General features: G+C 54.7%; 1 protein-coding gene across 3 annotated transcripts in view; it reads right to left on the bottom strand.

The window, feature by feature from the left end:
- CPXM2 (carboxypeptidase X (M14 family), member 2) overlaps positions 1-20,118 on the bottom strand; it is a 77,879-nt gene that overhangs the window by 20,296 nt on the left and 37,465 nt on the right. For all 3 annotated transcript variants that reach the window (XM_012723886.1, XM_012723884.1, XM_012723885.1), the window contains exons 5-6: positions 5,083-5,167; positions 4,063-4,213 (exon numbers count right to left, since the gene is read on the bottom strand). In XM_012723886.1, coding sequence (XP_012579340.1) covers positions 4,063-4,213; positions 5,083-5,167 — 236 coding nt within the window. The remainder of the gene's footprint in view (positions 1-4,062; positions 4,214-5,082; positions 5,168-20,118) is intronic.

The raw sequence follows: 20,118 nt of genomic DNA, 5'->3' as shown, positions 1-20,118 counted from the left end.
GGGCAGGGACTGAATTCAAGCTACAGCTTTAGCTTCTTAGTGCTGCGTTAACCTGCTGCACCACAGGGGAGGGCCCCAGCAACCAGTTTTAACAGCTGCAAAAGGTTCGCCAGAAATGCTACCTGAAACAACTAACTGTCATAGAAACACAGCCTGTGGAAAGCAAGTGGGTGTGTGGTCCAGGAGAGAAAGTAGAAATCCCCCCCCCCCATTTAGCCAAAGCCCCCCCCCCCCCAACCCTTTGGTTTTTCCAGCACCTGCATTGAGGGAGTGAGAGCTGACCCCACCCTCAGGCAAGCCACCTGCCCAGGGACTAACTTTCAAAGCAAAGATAAAGCATATTTCACATTCTTTACGCTTAGCATACCTCCATGCGGTCTCCTAAAAGCTCTTCAACGCCCCCAAGGGTCGCTTCCCAGAGGCCCTTAAATCCCCCTTGGTGTCAGAACACAAGGTTCTTTCGGAACATTGAGACAACAAAAAAACAAAAACAAACGAACAAAAAAAAAAAAAACAGAGCTCTTTTCTACTTAGCTTTGTTTGGTGAAGTTCTTTCTTTCCTCAGGTACAAATTCCAGAACCCCTCAAAGCTGCAGGGGAGCCCTGCTCTCTAAGCTAGTGTCCTGCAACTGGACAGCTCTGCTCTTCCTGCCCATCTATCCTAACTGGACAGTCGGGGAGAAGCTCACAGGAGCCCAGCACCGGCCCGGAGTCTCCAGACACCACCAGCTAGCCCCCCACCATCACCCCCTTCTTCCCAGGACACATGAGTCCCCTTCTACGAGAAGACTCTTCCAGGTGGTTCCAACAGAACCACTTTGCCACCGGCCTAGGTCTGGCCAACTCAATCACGTGTCCTCTGGCCACAGGCCCTGGCTCAGAGGTGGCCCTGGGACCCAAGCTGGGCCTGCCACTCACAGGCCCTTTCAAAACCAGACCATGGGCATCGTGGTTTCCTTTGCAAAAGGAACACCAACTCGATCCCCATAGTGAGCCTGACGTCAACTAGTGGGTGTCTTCTCCTGAGTTTCTTATCAGTGCTAGAGTGCTCTCAAGATACCGCCTCTGGGCCTCCCTGGTAGCACAGGGATAAAATCTCAGCACTATGAAGCTGTCTGCAGCTGCTGCAGCCTGAGTTCGATCCCGGCCCAGGAGTGACCCCCAGGGCGCAGCAGACCCCTCCTTTCCCTCTGCTGCTCCCCTCAGCAGTGGAAGTCAGTTGCTCCACCTGTTCTGCTCCCCACTCTGTCCCTGGTGAATCTTTCACCCCACACATTGGCCTGCACCCAGTTCTTGTGTGCATACATAAATAAATGTTTAAAAATAAAAAAGAAGCCGTCCCACTTGTGATCTTTAGTCCAAACTGTTCATTCAAATGTGAGAAAGGACTCCCTTTGCTTTCAAAAATTTAACAGCAATAAAGAAACTGGTTTTTATTTTTAAAATGTTTCATTGACATATGTGCACAAAATGTATTCTCTAAGCCCTCTCTTAGAGCACATTTCAGTATATTCGCATTGCTGTGTGACCGAGTTCTGGAACTTTTTCATCTTGCCAAGCTGAATTCCATAATTACTCAACAGCATTCTGCACTTCTTTTAGTTTTAATTTTTCAAAAACCTGTTGATAACTGTGGGCTGGGGCCAATCATTTCCAGATCAAAAACATCTGAAAATACCATCCACAAAAGCCTATAAAGGATCCCTACCTTCTTCCATGTCCAGCTGAGAAATCACAGGAAGGTGGCGGAAGATGAAAGATGGGACAAAGAGAAACCAAAGCAATGGGAGCTTTTCCCGAGCAGGAGTTCTGGGAGGAACAGGCCCTGCACCCTGCGGACATCTGGATGCCCCATGGCCTGCAGTCTGGGCGGCTGACTTAGCCGGATTCTCTCTGCCTGCGGCCTCGCTGACTTGCACGAAAGAACTGTGTGGGCAGGAGCACACGGGTAGGGCTCACTGCTTCCCACAGAATTGGGGGTTCCATCCCAATACCTCAGCCTCAGCCATGACCCTGCCAAGTGTCAAACACAAAGGCCAGCTCCCCTCTGGGCAGACTAAGTACCTTCTAGAAGAAAAATCCCCCACATATTCGGGACTGGAAAATAGAGGCATTCTGAGCCCTACAGAAACCCATGCAGATTCCCCACAGTGACCCCGGGCCAGGCTCCAGCTGCCTCCGGGCCGTCTCTGCGCACTCCTCAGGAATAACTTCACGGGGAACATTTATTTCCCGAGACTCACAGGCTGCCCTTTGCCCTTTACCAGCAACAGAGAGAGAAGCCGCGACCCGCTCTTTAAAGCAGGTCAGTGAGGCTGGGCCACGCGGCACAGAGGGGCCTCGCGAGGGCACCCCGCCACATCTGTGCCCACCGGAGCACTGTGCGGGGGCTCCCCGCAGCCCTGAGCCACAGCAGGTGCGTCTGGGGCCGCAATTCCAGGATGAACTGGCCACAGAAAGAAGCCCGAATCCCAAGTCAGGCCAGACTCCAACATTCTCTCTGGAGCCGTCTTGGAAATAGACACCCCTTTCCATCGCTCACCTCCTTTTCATAAGCTGATTTGTGTGGTAATCTTATAACTTAGCGATCCCGTAGCATAAACAACAATCACAGACACGCACAGCGACAGAGAGACGCACCTGCGAGGCTCTTACAGAACCACAGTGTGGGCAGCCACGGGCCCTCTGTCCAGGAGAGGCACTGGCGAGGGCGGCTTGTGTTTGGGGCAGGGCAGAGGCCAGGCAGATGGTCTCTACTTGAAATGTGAAAGATGTTTTCCAGGAAGGCACCATCTTTGTCACCAGCAGACTTGGCTTTCTAAAATGTCGTAGTTGGCAAGGCCTGACACTGGGTGTTGTGGGATGCAGCGTGACCTCGTGAACGGTAAGTGACATTAAATGTGGTTTGAGAACACAGGAAGTGTAGGTACCTGTGGGTGGGACTGGCCATGGCACAGGCTGAGGGAGGCCCCGTGAGAACAGCAGAGCTGGCAGCAGCCTGACCCCAGGCAGTGGAAGCTGGGCCCTGTGGTACACACAGTGTAGGGCTCCCCCACCCCAATGAAGGGCCTGAGGGGTGTTCTGGGCCCCGGCTTCCTTCCCTGGAGATGTCTGGTCAGGGTGGTGAGTCTGCCGCCTACAGGCGCCCCGGGGCAGAGTCCTAACCTCTGCAAGGCCGGGCAGTGGCCACCCAAGCCAGGCCACTGGGCCCGCCCCGAGCAAACACTAGCAAGAAGCCAGACGTACGCGGCCAAACACCAGCAAGGCGCCACCAGCAAGGAGCCCCTTACGTCCTACGTTGCCGTGGTCACTGCACGCACAATCGTGTGAAAACAGAGCCAGGGACACACAACCGGAAGAAACAAGCACTTACCCAGAGATAAGGCACCCACGAAGCTGCTTAAGTAGAAGAAACGACACCAATGGCCAAGCTTGCAGTGAACGTCCCCACCCCGTCCCCAGGCTGCAGGCGCTCAAGGGCAGTGAAGGTCACCGAACGCCAGGTAGTGTTCGCTCCCTCTGTGCTGAGTGCATCTCTAAGCTTTCATGCATGCATCTGCTGGAACTCCCAGTGGGTGAAGTTGTACTGGACTGAGACCCCAATATTCCCAGGGCTGAGTGAGATTTGGGGAGAATTTTACTGATTTTCCTTTTCATCTGATTTCTGTTTTCTAAATAGCCTGTAGTAGAGGTGGTATTTTTTTTAAAGATTGATTTATTTGTGCATACAGAACTGGGGTACAGGACAGAGGTACAGGGGTGGTGAGAGGCTTCACCAGAGACAGAGTGGGAGCAGAACAGGCAGATGGACCAAGTCTACTGCTGAGGGGAGCAGCGGGCGGGTCAGGAGAGGTCTGCCGCGCCATGTGGTCACCTCCAGGGAGGGCGGGCAGGGATCAAACTCGTGCCTAAGCGGCTTTAACTGCTTAGTGCTGTGCTTTGACCCGCTGCGCCCCCAGGGAGGGCCCATGGTATTGTTTGACAGGAGGAAAAGACAGCTCGGTTACTCTATTTGCCTGGACCCCGTGCCTGCTGGCCACCAGGAGCAAGAGGGCGACTCACCTGGCAGAGGGCAGCCCAGGATCTCCAGCCTCAGGCAGATGCTCCCGTTGTCGAACCAGGACTGCGGGTTGACGCGGATGTAGCGGGCCACCATGGGGACCGGCAGCTCGTTGAGAACGGGAGTCTCCTTTTCACTGTTCCCTGCAAATACCTGTGTACGTAGCGGGGAAACGAATCTTTCAGAACTGGCTGACTCAGAGACAGAGGAGTGAGTACTTCACGCCTTACCAGGATCTTGCTGAAGGGCCCTGGTGCGCAGCGGCAGTGAAAGGGAGAGGAACGAGCTGGGCCGGACCTGCCCTCAGGAAGCGCCGGCGGAGCAGGGGCCACCGCCTGAGATATCGCACTTAGATGTGGAGAAGAAACCTGTCTGCGCCCGGGCAAAGACACAGCCACAGAGCTCTCGGCTTGCAGATGGACGGGACCGGGTAAGGAGACAGGGACGAGGTGCCATTGGAACTGGCCTTGAAGGAAAGCGAGCAGGCCTCTAGCCAGAGAAAAGGGACAGCAAGGCTGGGCCATGGCCGTCGGACCTGGAACGCAGAGAGAGTATAGCCGCTGGCTTGCTCTCGCGGGAACGTGGGCGCGCGGAAGGGGATGAGATGAGAAAGGAGGCTGAAAACAGGCTCCAGAGTGATCGGTGAGACGCTGGGTACCTGTCAGGAATATGCATCGGTGACCTCAGGAAGCAGGTGGCGTGATTAAAAACGACCCGGGCTGGAAAATCAGTGACTTTAGAGAAAGTCAGAACACTGTTGTTAGCAAACAGCTGGGAGCAGCCCAGCACCACCCGCGCGCCACCGCTCTCCCGTGCTGACCTGTAAATTGTGTCAGAGTCTGCACCACAGCAGCTCCGCATGCTCCACCAGCCCTAACTGTGGGCTTCTGGGTGCTGAGCGCCAGGGACCCACGGTTGCTCGCTTGGAGTTGACACAGAAGCAGGAAACAGCGGCGCCCGCGGGACCCGGCACACATTGCCTCTCTATGCTCAGGGCAGGGCCACGGCAAAGAGAGACTCACCATGTCTCCAGATCCATTCTTGACCGTGACCCAGGTATGGCTGTCGTTGCTCACCATGACCTTGTAGGAGGTCACCCAGTCACTCCTAAGAGAAAACAAAATGTCCTTGGGACCACAGACTTGCAGAGGTGTGCCCTGCCACGGGGTGGGGGTGCCGGCCCAAGGGCAGGTGCCTGGCCAGACCCCAGCCCCACTGCGTACCCACCTGGTGTGTCAGCCAGGTAACTGACCCACCTGCGCACTGTTCATTCATCCAGAAGATGGGAATCATCGAAACCCCAACCTGAAAGGATTATGAGTATTCAGGGATGATGATGCTTTAAACTCTAAGGACAATGTGCGGTCCTTGGTAGCACTAAGTATTGGTCACGCCCATAAAGCTGCAGATTCCTGGATATGTGTTTATGGTGAACATCCACATTATACAAGACAATAACTTAATGGGGTCCCACAGGACAAAATAATCTCAGTAAAAAGTTGCAAATTGGCCTAGAAATTTCACTTGGAACACCGATCTGGGAACGAAACAAATTAGACTCCACCACAAAACGAACAGCTTGAGCTTCTAAGAGACGTCGGTGTCTCCTTGGCTGTCACAGCCATGGGGACAGTCCCCGCCAACTGCAGCACAGCCCAGAGGGAGCCGGCCGGGCCAGGCCCCGTCACCACGTCCTACTGCACAGAACCACGGAGGGAGACGGCCATTATCCAGCTTCCCAGGACAGAGGTCCACCACGGACTTGGCAAAAGCCACCTTCACTGGACAGCATTTTCCCTTCTGCCTTAGACTTCTCGAACTACGGTGAAACTGTACAGGGAAGCCTACCTGAGCATCTTTCTTTTTCATGTTTCGAGTTTTCGAAGTAAGCGCCGTTTATAATCCTTCAGAACATTCTGTCAGGTATTGGGAGCCCTTCTTTTCCGGGGTGAATCTCGGGCCCTGGCTCCAGCTCTCCGCCGGGAACTCTTTCTTTAAAAGAGCAGCAGGAGTTCGATCCCCGCCCTGGAGGTGACCCCATGGCGCGGCAGACCTCTCCTGACCTGCCCGCTGCTCCCCTCAGCAGTGTACTTCAACAGTTGGCCTGTTCTGCTCCCCGCTCTGTCTCTGGTGAAGCCTCTCGTTCCCCTCACCTCTGCTGTACCCCATAAAAAGTACATCTTTAAAAAAAAGCAGCTGGCTGAAGTCAGTCTGCTTGACTTGTCACAAAAATTGCATACGCTTGAAAACAAGCCCTCACCTTGACCGCCTCCTCTTCTTCCCTCTCCTCCCCACCAGCCTTGTCTGAATACCTGCCAGGAGCCAAATCCGTGGAATGGCAGACGGCACGTCCCCCCCAGGCCTGCGAGCCCACACCCTGAGGCTCAGATGCACCGAGCAGGCCTTGCGAAAGGGCCTCACGGGAACTCAGGTCCTTTGCTGCACTAAGATTTATTTATTTATGCATAAGGTAAAGGCCAGAGGTGTGGTTGGCCTCACCAGAGACAGAGCGGGGAGCAGAACAGGCAGATCTACTGATATCCACTGCTGAGGGGAGCAGCTGGCAGGACAGGCGAGGTCTGCTGGGCCCTGGGGTCACTTCCCGGCCGGGTGGGACTCGTGCTGCAGTGGCTGGTGAGAGCTTCAACCCTTTGCCCCACCAGGGAGGCCCCTAGTAGATTTTTTTGATGTTTCTTTCTTTCATAGTTTAATTCCACTTCAAATTTTACACTCCTTTTTTGTAGTTTTTTTTTTTTTCCATTCCTGGAGTATAGATCATTAATATGATTATTTTTCTATAGTGTATCAATGACACACTGGCTCTAAGTCACAGCTGCTATCACTAACATTTATATCCTCCTGTTTATTCAATGCTAAGTGCTACTGTAAGATCTATAGATAGGAGTAGGAATCCATGATACATACATACATAAACTGATTTAATTATCACTGCAATGCTATGAGGTAGGCATTATATAATCTCCATTTACAGATGAAGACTGCAGCCAAAGAAAACTTATTAAACCAAAAATTAGGGAGAATAGCAACACCCAGTGCGGGTGAACAGGTTGAGCAACAAGAACTCTCAGACACCGCTGGAGAGCAAGAACACAGGCAGAAGATCCTGGGAAAGCAGGTGTCATTGCCCCGCTACTGAACCCCACCACGCACCGCCTGCGACGGTGTCATGGGGTCTCCCCCGTTCTCCAGTAGGCAAGAACAAGCATTATATTCAATTTAAAAAATAATAATTAGGGCCCTCCCTGGTGGCGCAGCGGGTTAAAGCACAGCACAAAGAAGCTTAAGCCACTTCCGCATGAGTTTGATCCCCGCCTGCCCCGGAGGTGACCACATGGTCCGGCAGACCTCTCCTGACCCGCCTGCTGCTCCCCTCAGCAGTGTACTTCGTCAGTCAGCCTGTTCTGCTCCCCGATGTGTCTGGTGAATCCTCTCACCCTCCGCATCTCTGGCCTGTACCCCAGTTCTGTGCGAATAAATAAATAAATCTTTAAAAAATAATAATAATAATAATTAAAAACGGAGAATGGAACAACCCAGTGTCCATCACTGAGGACTGAGTACATGGTGGCAGTTACACAGGGCAAACAGAAGCTCAAGGGAGCAGACTTCCCCTCCCAGAGACAGCGCCGGCCCCTCTGGGGCGCCATGTTCGGTGGACAGAGACAAACTGCAAAATCTAAGTACAGTAAGGAATGATTTACGTAGACAGGAGATTTTGCATGTGCAAGTGTGACAGAGAGAGAGACGCGCATACGTAAGATGACTTTTCAAAGGCCGTGCATGAGGTGACTAGCTCCACCTCCGCGAGGAAGCGCACAGGTGAGCCACACAGGTGGTGTCAATCTTGGCAATGCTCTGGCTTTTCCAGGGAGCATGAGTTAGCATTTCATTTGAAGGCAGAAAGGAAAGCCTAATGCAGGAGCATCAACACAAATGATAATCAGGCCAAAAAGTTGGCAGGAGAAAGTTGAGGCGAGCATCGTAACAATTGTCATCAAAGAGCAGAATCTCCCAGAACTGAAAAGTCAGAACCATAGTGGAAGGTCACAGCAAGTGCCGGTTACAGCAAGGCACTGAGCTGGGGAGCTTTTAGCACAGGAAATTCCTGACGGTGGAGAAGCAATTTGAAAATATATAGGTGTGAACCCCCTCAGGACTCCATCCTGGAACACTGGAGGCAGAGAGGTGACAGGAAGTTGCCTCACCTCTCTGGGTTTCTCTCGGGCGTGATAAAAATCATTCAAAAGCTCCTAAAATTGACTGCTGTGTGTTAAATGGCTGACTTGTCCAGCAAGAATTATATTTCAATGAAATGAGTAAACATTGTTAGGCAAATCGAGAGTGAGGTCACAGAAATTCAACATTTTACCTCCCAAGTTCCATTTCCAGATAAACCAAAGGGAAACAGAGACAGAGGAGAGAGGCGACAGGACTCCCCGCAGGAGTGGTGACGGGCCAGGAGCCAGCCACAGCCGGGACCACAAGCCCAGGTGCAGCCGAGGCCACACAGCTCCGGGGGACGCCCAGGATGCTCAAGGACTGGCCTGCTGCCATCACGGGTGTATTTGGAGGTTTCTGGGCCCCTCAGAAAGCCTTGGAATGAATGAGAAAGACATACCTAGAAAATCAAGGAAGCCATTAGAAGAAGCCGTTATTGCTTCCATGGAAACAAATCACACGGGAAAGGGGCCATAATTATGGCCCACACGTGACCCAGCTCCGGGCAGTCATCGTGATGCGGATTGAACAGCGACTCAACTGGAACTGGTAACGAAACTCTTTGGAGAGACAGGAAGACAAAGACGGAGTAAGAGACTGTGTGTGTGTGTGTGCGCGCGCACGTGTGTGATGGGTTAACAGAACCTTAAATTCTGTCACTCCAACAATGACAACTAATATAAAATAACCAAAAAAGTGTACTAAAAGCATCTTGCTGAGGAACAGCAGGATCAAGAGCGCAATCTAGAAGCGGCCAGGGGCTTACAGAAGTGACGGGTCCAGGAACAGGGACAGAGCCCCTGGCCTGGCGCTGCTATTTTCGTGACGGCCATGCTATTTGCTGTTTACACTCGGGACTGAAAATGAGCCCCTTCGTCCTCTCCGTCCTCTCCGTCCTCTCCGTCACGTCGGCTCGGCTCATGCCTCCGGTTCAAGGTCATTTTCCCCCACCGCATGCAAGAACTGAGGCCAACTTCCTTCTCGGCTGCAAACTCAAAGCAGGATTAAAAGCAGCGTTTCCTTTCCTGCCCGTCAGCGCTCCCTTTTTGCTACGTGCTCAGGAGACAGTCAGCGGACTTTTACGTGAGCGAAGTTGGAAAGCGTCTTGCCTCCCTTCCCGCTGCCCCTGTGTGCAGAAAGCACTGCCAAGCGTCTGCCCTCTGGCTCCACCGATGTTATTCCCTAAGACAGACTTTAAAGAGAAAATGGGGGTCGGAGGTTATTTGAGAAGAAGAAAAAGAATGATTCATATGCAGCTTGGCAAAGACTTTGACTTCTAAGCTGTTCAGGAAGAACCTGTCTCCCCACCCCTCGGCCCCCACTGGGCCAGGTGTCTCGGCAGGAAAGAGGGCGCCCCACGTGGGCCCCCCGGAATATCCAGTGAGCAGCACCCCCGAGTGAGTGTTGTGCTTCTCAAGCCCAGCTGAACCGGGCGGGCAGGAGCAGAGAGCCGGGTGGGAGCCGAGAGCCGGACAGAAGCCAAGAGCCAGGCAACTCCCGGTGCCGACGGCCCCCTGAAGCCTGCAGCAGCCTGGGCTGGGGCCACCGCCACGTCCCTGGGTGACCGGCATTGGCGGCTGCGGGAGCCAGTCCTGACACCCCAGGGGGGGCGTGGGGAGACACACTCAGCACACACGTGCTCCCCGGGCCGCAGGAGCCCAGCACACAGCAGGGGTTTCCATCGTGATTATTTGAGGTGAAACATGGCGGCTGCCAGTCCTGATGGCACCAGACCACCACGGTCAGGGCCAGTGGAGGGGACGGGCAATGCAAGGGAGCCAGGGAGCCCCCCCAAATCAAGCACCGAGCATAGCCAGAAAAGTTCTGCTGAGAGGGCCGGACGCCTACCAGAAATTCCAGAAGACCAGAAGCTTCCGGGAGAGGGTTAGGAGGGCAAACATTCATCTTCTGGCCTAAAGTGCGCCGTGACCAGGGCTAGGAATGAACCTCACAGTATGGAGACGCAGAGGAGAGGGAGAATGCCAGGAGGAGGTGCGTTTCCGGTCGGACGCGCCGGTGCCCAGCCTGCGAGTTCCAGCGGTTCGTGGAAGACTCAACAGTCACAGAGGCAGCACAGGGCTCCACGCCCATCCCCACCCTCGTCCTCGGCACTGGACCCTGAGCTCTGACTTGGAATTTGTGGCATTTCTTTACTCCCTTGAAACAGCAAACACAGCAATGACATTCCTCGGACCCCTGTTCATAATCAGGTCTTCACAGAGCGCTTGTGAGGAGCCTGCATGGGCGCGTGAGCAGGATGAGGGAGCCAGGACGCAGGGTGGGCGCCTTGCGTTATCCGAGGAAATCAGCGGGACACGGGACAGCACACAGGGACTCAGCAGAGCTGACCAGGCGCGGACGCCCAGAGAGCAGCAGTGCGAGGAGCCCACAGGGTGACGGTAAAGCCGGAAGGTTGGAACCAGGGGAAGCACGGCCAGTAATGGAACCGCGGGACCCCAAAGAGTACCCCTCCATGAGGCGTGAGGTGGGGAGTAGCTGCGCCCTGAAACCCGCCTCCACATTAGTGGGGACTTACAGAAGAGGCAGGAGGGAGCCTCTCTCGGTGCCCTGCTGGCCGGGTCTGAAGGGATGAAACACCATCCTCGATGGCCAGTCAGCTCCAAGACATGGGGTTCCATGGTCCGGAAAAGAAGTCTTTCTTTCCAAACACTCATGGGACAATCAAAACACTATCCCTACATTAGGCCGCAAAAGAAACTGTCAAAATGTCAAGAAATGAAAAAATAGAGATCATGTCCCCTGATACAAAGACAAATGTTCAAAATGATTGATTCAAGGGCCCTCCCTAGTGGTGCAATGGGTGAGGGCGCAGATGGCAAGCCGGCCGCAGCCGGGTCAGTGCGAGCTGATCTCCGGCCCCAGAGGCGACCCACAGGGCCGGCAGACCGCTCCTGACCGCCCGCTGCTCCCCTCAGCAGTGGACTTCGTCAGTCGGCCTGTTCTGCTCCCCGCTCTGTCCCTGGTGAGTCCTCTCATTGTCCCAGTAACTCTGGCCTGTACCCCAGCTCTGTATGCATCAATAAATAAATCTTTTTTAAAAACAATTGATTCAAAAACCTGTTACCCAGGAAGTTTAATTCCGGCTCCTAAAGCATATTTGATCAAAGAGAAAACCAAAGTTGAAACTACAGGCATATAATGCTTAGACATCAGTTAGAACAGTATGCACACAGAGTGTCTGTGAGCTGCCGAGTGTGAGGCCTGCCTGAGGCCCAGCCAGGGCCGTCTCCACGGGACCGAGCCCACTCATGGCCCAGTGAAGGCCCTGCTTCCTACCCCTCTGCCCAGAAGTGCTGGTCTCCTGGTGGGTGTTCAGCCGCCTGAGATGGCTGGGGGCGGGGAGAGCAAGAGAGATCTAGAGAGAAAGATTTAGAGAACCAGCAGGCTAGGGTGAAAGCTGAGGAATTCTCAGACAAAACCTCACAATCTTACAAACTCCTGTATCGAGAAAAGTAATGCGTGAAGCATTCAACTCAAGATTTGAAAAACAATGATATAAACCAAAAAAGGTGAAAGAACCCCCTTTTAATAGAAATGAAAAATCCAAAAAAGAAAAATAGCAGCACTGGTAATAATGTCAAGGAATGCTTACTATTTAAAAAATTAAGTGACCTGGGCCCTCCCTGGTGGCGCAGCGGGTTAAAGCGCAGCACTGAGAATCTAAAGCCGCTTCCGCATGAGTTCGATTCCCGCCTGCCCCGGAGGTGACCACAGGGCGCGGCAGACCTCTCCTGACCCGCCCGCTGCTCCCCTCAGCAGTGTACTTCGTCGATCTGCCTGTTCTGCTCCCCGCTCTGTCTCTGGTGAAGCCTCTCGCCGCCCCTGAGCCTCTGGCCTGTACCCCAGTTCTGTATGCACAAATAAATAAATCTTTAAAAAAAAAAATTCAGTGACCTAACAAAGAGAAAAGGGGAAATGCACAGATATTTAAAATAAAATGAGTAAATAATCAATGAGCCAGACAAATCGAAAGACTGTTTAAAAGACAATTTTGCTAAATCAAATGAATCTGAAAATGCAACGCGAGGACACTGACCCACGCTCCCCTGGCTGTCAGCAATGTCCATTCTCTCAGTTACCCATTCAAGTTAAGGCAATCCCCTCCGAAACAGCAACTCCTTTCTTTAAAAGTTCATGTGATGGAAAAAATTGGCAAGAATGGCCAGACATGATTTACAAGCTGTGACCTGGATCTACGAGACATGGTGGGAAGACATTATGGCCGGTGGTACAGCCACATACAGTCGGAGCAATGGAGAGAAACAAGGTCCAGGAGTAAACCCACAGGAGACAGGACTGCAGAGTATCAGCTGGGGAGGCTTCGCCTGCGTCTCTGTCCATCCAGACTGCTAGGACCAAACACCATACACAGAACACTGCAAAGAGAAACACTGAGCATCGGAATACATCGGAAATTTACTTCCCAGGCTGGAGGCTGGATGTCGGAGAGCGGGTGCTAACACGATTGATTGTCTTCTTCTGGGTCACAGACTTCTCACTGTGCTCCCACGTGGCAGAAGGAGTGAGGGAGCTCTGTGGGCCTCTTTTATATGGGTGCTGATTCCAATTACAAGAACCTCATCCTCAGGATCTAATTACCTCCCAGAGATTCTACCCACAAGCACCATCATATTGACATCAGGACTTAACCTATGAAGTTTGGGGGTCCATTTAGACCAAAACAGTTGGGGAAAAAATGTAGATCATATCACAAATAATGTTGGGACCAGCTGACCATCTTGACAACTACCTGTGGATAAAGAAGTTTGACCTATTACATATGCCATGTTCCAAAATACTTTCCATATGGATCAAAGATTCCAATATAAAAATTGAAGCCATAAAAGTACTAGAAGAAAATATAAGGGAAGTCACTCATCTTTAGAAGCAAGGCCTTTCTATGTATGACATAAATCTTAAGAGACTAATTATGTTAACTATATAAACATTCAAAATTTTTATATAGCAAAAGGTACTCTATGGCAAAGTGACCAGGAGATTAACTGGGGAAATATTAGTAGATCAAGTCAGCCAAAGAACTGATTTAGGGTACGCCTGGGACACCCATCAAGGATCTACCACACTGGATTTTCTTACCAATTCGATTCTTCACTGTCTTTCAACCTCACAAGAGAAAGATTCCTCCCCAGACCCTTACAGACAGCCACCATCAGCTTCAGCAAACACCACGTGACAGGGTCAACGTGTGAAGTCAGTCAACCAAAGGACAGCAACGGTCACAGCCTCAGTCCTGAATACCATTGGGTGTTGTCCACTTTCCCAAGCCAGTAGAGAACACACTGTTAAATCCCTTCTCAACCAGAGAACAGCCAACAACCTCTCCTAGTTTTGAGGTCAATTTTCTGTTGGAACTGTGAGGAAGCTGGCAGCTTCCTTTCCTGTCCCTTGTTCCTTCGGATCTAGCAGGCTCAAATCTTGCCTGGGGCTGAGTTTTAACTCCGGGCCAGGTTGCTGCACCCCGGGGTCTAAACTTGCTTTACTGGCTTCTAGAAACAATACGGAAAACAGTCTTTTTTTCTGCAATAAACACGGGGAGGAACAACACGGAAGAACATAACCGCACAGCCCCCGTGCCCCACCCCGACATTCCCGTCTCCCGCTCTTCTCCCTCCCTCCTCCCTCCCCTTCTCCTCCTTTCTCTGCCGGAACCACAGTTACACAGTGAAATGATTCTGCTTCCCTCTCAGTGCAGCCAAAGGCTGGACACTGTGTGAAAATCCAACCATTGATTTACTGGGTTTTTCACTTTGGATTGGTTTCCATGGCTTTTTGAGAATGCAGACCATACCAGAAATGTCATAAACTTAGAAATATTATCTCTTTTCCATTACCTCCAGGAAAACTGTCTACCAGGGAAGTGGGGGTAAATGCCACTTTAGGGGCCAAGTCCAGTAAATTTGAGCAAAGGGAGAGGCAGTTCCTGGTTGAGAAGCCCTACTACGAAAAATTTAACCAAAAAAGAAGTTATTTAAGGTCCCCAGATCTAAAGTCATCTCAAGGACTGGGTAAAGGACCCCAGTGAAGTGTCCCCGGAGGACAGGGCTGCCGCGCCTGCTGGGCAGTGCTCTGGGAGGCCCGCGTGAGGGGCTGCACCTGGCTGCCGGGGGCGAATCCAGGGCGGCCAGCCCACTGGGACTTCTGTGGCCTGGGCACTGTCTTGGTGGGCACTGCAGGGTCACTGCTCCTGTAAGATGAGCGCACGTTGGTACTCTCAACCACAGACACGTCAGCGTCCCGCGCTGGGGGCCGGGAGCCCGAGAGCCGGCTGGCAGGCTGTGCTCGCTGGCACGGGGAGCCTCGGGGAGAGCGGGAAAGACCTGCACGGTCACGATGAGGCAGAGAGGCCCCGGGGACTGGGCCCCCACACCTCAGGGTCCTCACCCACTCAGTGGGGACGAAGAAGCCACCTCTTGGCAGAGTGCTGAGGGCACCACGAGGTAGTGAGCCAAGTGCCAGCAGCTGGTACGGGAACCAATGTGCTTTAATTTCTGTGCCAGCTTAATTATGCCAACAAGATGCAGCATCACAGGGTGTCAGCGCCACACTGCTCCTTCGTCACCATGTGATTCAAGTCTTTCTGGGTGTCACTGGGGGGATGGGGGGGCGGTGGCTGGGGCCCTGGAGGTCCAAGTGCGGACGGCCGGGGGTGAGCGGGGGTGGCAGGGAGGAGAAGGGAGAGACGACCCCACTGACGCACACCAGCGGTCACAGTCCGTGCACGGGGGCCTGAGTCCAGCGCGTCCCCGGGCCCCGCACACCTGCCCGAGCGCGTGCGCAGCCCGGCTCTCCTCACAGCCAGGAGGGCGAGGCTGCGGAGGACAGAAGAAGCCCCAGGTAAGAGCACGCCGAGGCCTCGGACAGAGGAGACCTGCCGGAGGCTGGCTGAGAGGAGAAAGGAGGGAGGGGGCTGTCCATCCGGCCCCCCACAAAAGACGGCATGGGGTCCCGGGAAAAGGGTGGCCAGGGCGGGTTCACACGGGTCCTTCTGCCGGGGACCCTCCAAGGGCCCGACATGCACTTCCTCACTGATACCCAGGGACTCCCTCTGGGGGGTTCTAACGCCTCCATTTTGCGGGTAAGTAACTGAGACACGGAAAGGCTCACGTTTACACCCAGGGCCCCGAAACTAGGGCGTGGATTCCAGATCCCCGGTCTCGCCGGAAGCCACTTGTACCGCTCCAGGAGAGGAGCAGTCGCCTGAGAAGGGGACTTGGGTCTCCAGCCCACGCTTCAGGCTGGGGCCTGGCTCCTCTCAATGGTCTGTGCAATAAAGAGCCCCCCACCAGGGGCCCCTCACTGGTCTAACCCTGGGGGCTCAGAGCCGACAAAGCCAGGCCGCTGCCTCCCCCCTCCCCTCCCACCCTTGCAAGTGCGAACAAACAGGTGGCAAAATGAAGCCCGTCAGGACACAGCAGCACCGAGGGTGGGCGTCAGAGGAGGTCTGAGGTGGCCTCTGAGCAGGGAGGGCAGGTGCGCTCGCTGTGTCTGTGGGACAGGAGACCCCTGCGTCAGGAGCGCCGCGGCCAGCGACAGGGCGGGCCTGGGCCGCGTGGGGGGCAGCTCGGGGGTGGAGCAGAACAGGCCTTTGCCACCCGAAAACAGTTGGGGGGAACGTCAGGAGTGCTGGCAGGTGTCCTGGGCAGACCGGACCCTGAATAAAGAGGGTGGACGCTTCACCCGGAGAAGGGGTGCTGGGTGGTTTCCATGAGCCTCCCCTCCGGGGGCCTCACCCTTTATCATCAGCACCCGGAAAGCCCAGTCTGGAAGTCCGAGCCACGGGGGCCGTCGAGGAAAACTTGATTTAATTGCAAAGAACTCTCCCTGCATAGCTGAAGCAAAACACAGAATGAAGAAATGATTGCCTGCCTGGCCTTCGGCTGGAACTTGGAGATGTTTCCACTAAAGCGCTTCCATTTCCGGCCAAATTCAGCAAAACTAGTAGTTTTCAAAGAGCTTAGAGTGGAATTTGGAAACTTATGTCTCCCCAGGCCCCTGCGGGTGCCAAACACATCCCGTCTGAACAAGCTCGGGGCCTCCGCCCGCACCCCCCAGAGCAGCCCCAGAGCAGCCGCAGCGCACCCCCCCACCCCCGCTTTGAGCCCCACTTCCAGGGCCTGCAGGCATCCTCCCGGATTCACCAGCACTGGCCTGCAGGGGCTAAAGTCAGTTCCCTGGGAGCAGAAAGTCCGACTATAGCGAAGAGAGAGGAGGCAGGCGCCGATTCTCACCGGGAGCTGAGGGGAGCTGGGAGGCAGGTGCTGGAGGCCCTGCGTCCCCGCCTCTGATGAGTGTCCTCCAGGGGCTACCTGACTCGCCCCTTCTGGTCATCCTTTCTCCGCCCCTCACAGACCCCAGCCTCTCCCTCAGCAGTCCCCGCCCCCACTCTCCTGAGCTGAGCCTTGGAGATTCTCCAGCAGGGGGCCGAGCAGCCAGCCCTGCACCCCCAGCCCCCCCAGGCGGCCCCACCCAGACCTGCTCACTCCCCTCCCACCCACGGTCACCACCCTGCCCCGGCGAGGCCCCCACAGCCGCAGTCCTCCCCGCCAAGCGTCCCCCACGTCCGAAGTGCCTTTCCCAGGGTGCCTTGGCCTGGTCTCTTCTTCCAGGGCTCTGGCGCCCTCCAAGCACCACTCAACCCACTTTGCCCAGCTCGCCTGAGCCCTGCCAGGTCAGCACACCCGGGTCCCTCCGCCTCCTCCAGCTGCCGGCCATGAAATCCACCGCCCCTAGTGGAGGGACGCCAGGCGTGGTCATCGGGCCACTCCAATTCTAGAGGCGGAGCTCTCGGGACCACTGGCCAGAGAAACTCCGAGCCTGCCAGCCTCGCCCTCAGACCCGACACGCTCACTGCTGGCCACTTCACCAAAAGCAAGAAACGCTCTCGTGTGAAGGCTTGGGTCCACTCAGCGTCCTCTCCCGCCCCTTCGCCACCTCGGGGGACTGTGAGACCCTCCTCCTTTCCTGGGTGAGCCCCCATCCCTATCAGCTCCCCTTCACCGCAGGGACGTCCTCCCTGGGCACCCCAACTATTTCTCTCCACGACTCCCCTACTATGAACACAAACGCGGGGGCCGGGGGCCTATTCCCAGTCCCGTCTCGCTTTTGGTGGGAGGCCGCGTCCACTCCGTGCTCTCAGCAGAATTCTCCGAAGGGAAGCCCGCACTCAGGACCCCGCCGCGACTCCCACAGACAGCAAACCGGCACCACAGACTGGCTCGTCTCCCTGTGTTCCAGGCAGACTCTGCTCGGGCAGACGCTCCTTTCATCCTGCTCGAATTAGCTAATTAGCCTGATTAATTTTTAAAAGTTCAGCCAAGTAGTCGAACCTTCCAGACTCCTTGCCTTACAAACTCATCCATCAAATTGTAACTTCATTTTAAGGACCCATTTGCTGAGTCTCGAGAGATAATGAAAATCGTTCTGTTTATTAAACAATTAAAATTTAAAACATTTGGTTATTTAAATTGTCTGCCTTTCACCCAAGTCATTAGAAGCAGCTATTCACCTCAAGCAGAATAATTAACTTTTCAATCATCACGGTCATAACCGTAACGCTCATATATCTAATATACTTGCTGGAATTGAGAAATAAAGGATCGGCTTTTATTAGTGTGCTGAATTACAATGCCACAGTGGGAAGGATAATTGATATTGGTAAAAAATATAAATTATTCAGCATCATCAAAACAATTATATTTTACGACTTACAAATAGCATGAATTATTTGAAAAATTATTAAACTTAGAACCATGCCTCTTTTCTCAACAAGTTAGTTACAAACTTGACCCTGCTGGGCCCTGGGGTCGGGGACAACCTCCCTCCGGTTCGCATCACGGTCTGGGGCCAGCTGCCCTGGCCGCGTGTACTTGCAGAGCACAGCAGGCCTGTCCCAGGGTGGGTCCCCCCCCAGACTGACGCGCCCAGGGGGCGGGCTACTTCTGGCTCACCTGCGTGCCCACCAGACGGCGGACGAACGTGCTTGGGGAAGGGTCCCGCAGACAGCAGACGAATGAGTTCACAGGCACAGCGAGAGTGTCAGGGGTAAAGACGGCGGCGCTCAGTTCACACATGCACGGTAAAAGCCCCACCCGTGAAAAGCCTGAGTAGTCTCACGCGAATGTTCCCTCCAAAGCGCCTCTGCCACTCGCTGCAACCAGAGAGAAGCCACTGATAGACAGCACCAGCCCCTCGGCCAAACCCAAAGAGCCAGCCGCCGCCTGCCTGGCCAGCTTGTTTTTCCTCCACTGTCCTCCTTTCCTACAACATCACCACCAAATGCGACCCTCCGAGGTCAGGGAAGGGCCTGCACTCTGGGCCGGCCAGGTCCAGGCTGACTCCAGCCCCGCCGCGTCCACGGGGTTCCAGGAGGAGCCAGCACTGCGGGAGTTGGCAGGACCGTGACCCGGGCGCTCTCGAGCTGTGGGGGACCCTGGCACACAGCGGCACGTGGATGAGGGCATCCCCGGGGTGCTCTGTGAGCGGGAAGCGGGAGCTCAGGCCGAGTCCCCCCAGATTCACACAGAGCAGCCTTCCTTATCTGCATCTTCTGTTGTTTCCAAGAAAGAATTTATCCGCTGGAAGGATCTGTGGCTACAAATAGAGCCACAGGCATTAGGTGTGACTGCAAACCCCAGCTCAAGATAAACCCGAAGGGCACAGGTGTGGCACACGCAGTGAGCTAGCTAAAATACCACAGCGCTCCCGAACTTCACTTCCCCACGACGCCAGGAGACAGAAAACGGCTCCCCCCGGAACGGAGATCAACCTGAGGCCCCTCCAGCGACCCCGAGGCCAGGGCCGCGTCCTCCCTCCGTGTGGCCACCTGTCGCTTCCTGCTCTCCCCCTGCCCGCCCCTACGGTTCCAGCCCGCTCTCTGCCTCTCGCGCTCGTGGATTAATGAACTCATTACCTTGGGTGCCAACAAACCTCTGTGGACTTGTTGCTTCCTAAACTCTTCATTCTCTAAAGAACCAGTGACCCAGATCCAAGATGCCCAGTCCAGGAAGACCCCGGGAGGACCCCAGGGACACAGACTCTGGGAGAGACGTGGACACCAGTACGTGAGATACTGCACGTGGGAAAACAATATCTGCACCGGGACCGGGCCACGGGGAGGGGGCTGCTGACGTCGCCTGTGGACCGCTGGTGGCCACACTGGCCACAGCACGTGGCTGCCTGCCTGACTCAGGCCTCTGGAGAGAGGCGACCTGGGTCCGCCCCCCGTCAGGCCTCGGCAGACAGCGCTGGCCGGCGGGTAAGACCAGAGGACGCTCATCGGATGCTTTTTCACTGTCCTGGAAGCATAAATGCACTCGAAATACATTAACTCGCCTTAGAAAACACCCAGCTCCGCACAGTAATTCTACCCCTCGTCTCCTCTGGGCTGGCCCTGCGCGTGGCTCAGACGAGGACGACTCTTCGACCGCAACTGCCTGTTCGCCCAGAGCCCTCTTGTGTTTCTAGTCAAAGTGGAAAGTGAGCGGGACTCCGCTCCTGCTCCTTGCAGCCCAACGCTAAGCCCGCCGGGGCTGCGGTGACGGGCGGGACCCAGGTCCGTCCCCGTGGACAACCTGAATCGGCCTCTCTACCCAGGTTTGATTATTTTCTGGAATTCTTCCCCATCAGAAACTAAACAGAGAAAACAATATGAGTCACTGGCTAGAGCAAAAGGCACAAGGGCCGCAGGCCTCACGCAGACCAGTGGTGAAGAGGCTGGCGGGGCAGGGCCCTGGAGAGGGGAAGGGGCCGGCGGGGCAGGGCCCTGGAGAGGGGCCGGC

The sequence above is a fragment of the Condylura cristata genome, unplaced genomic scaffold (genome assembly GCF_000260355.1).
Source record: "Condylura cristata isolate star-nosed mole 26May11 unplaced genomic scaffold, ConCri1.0 scaffold00011, whole genome shotgun sequence".
Lineage (NCBI taxonomy): Eukaryota > Metazoa > Chordata > Mammalia > Eulipotyphla > Talpidae > Condylura > Condylura cristata.
The sequence above is the reverse complement of the archived record's forward strand: the minus strand, read 5'-3'. Positions and strand labels throughout refer to the sequence as shown.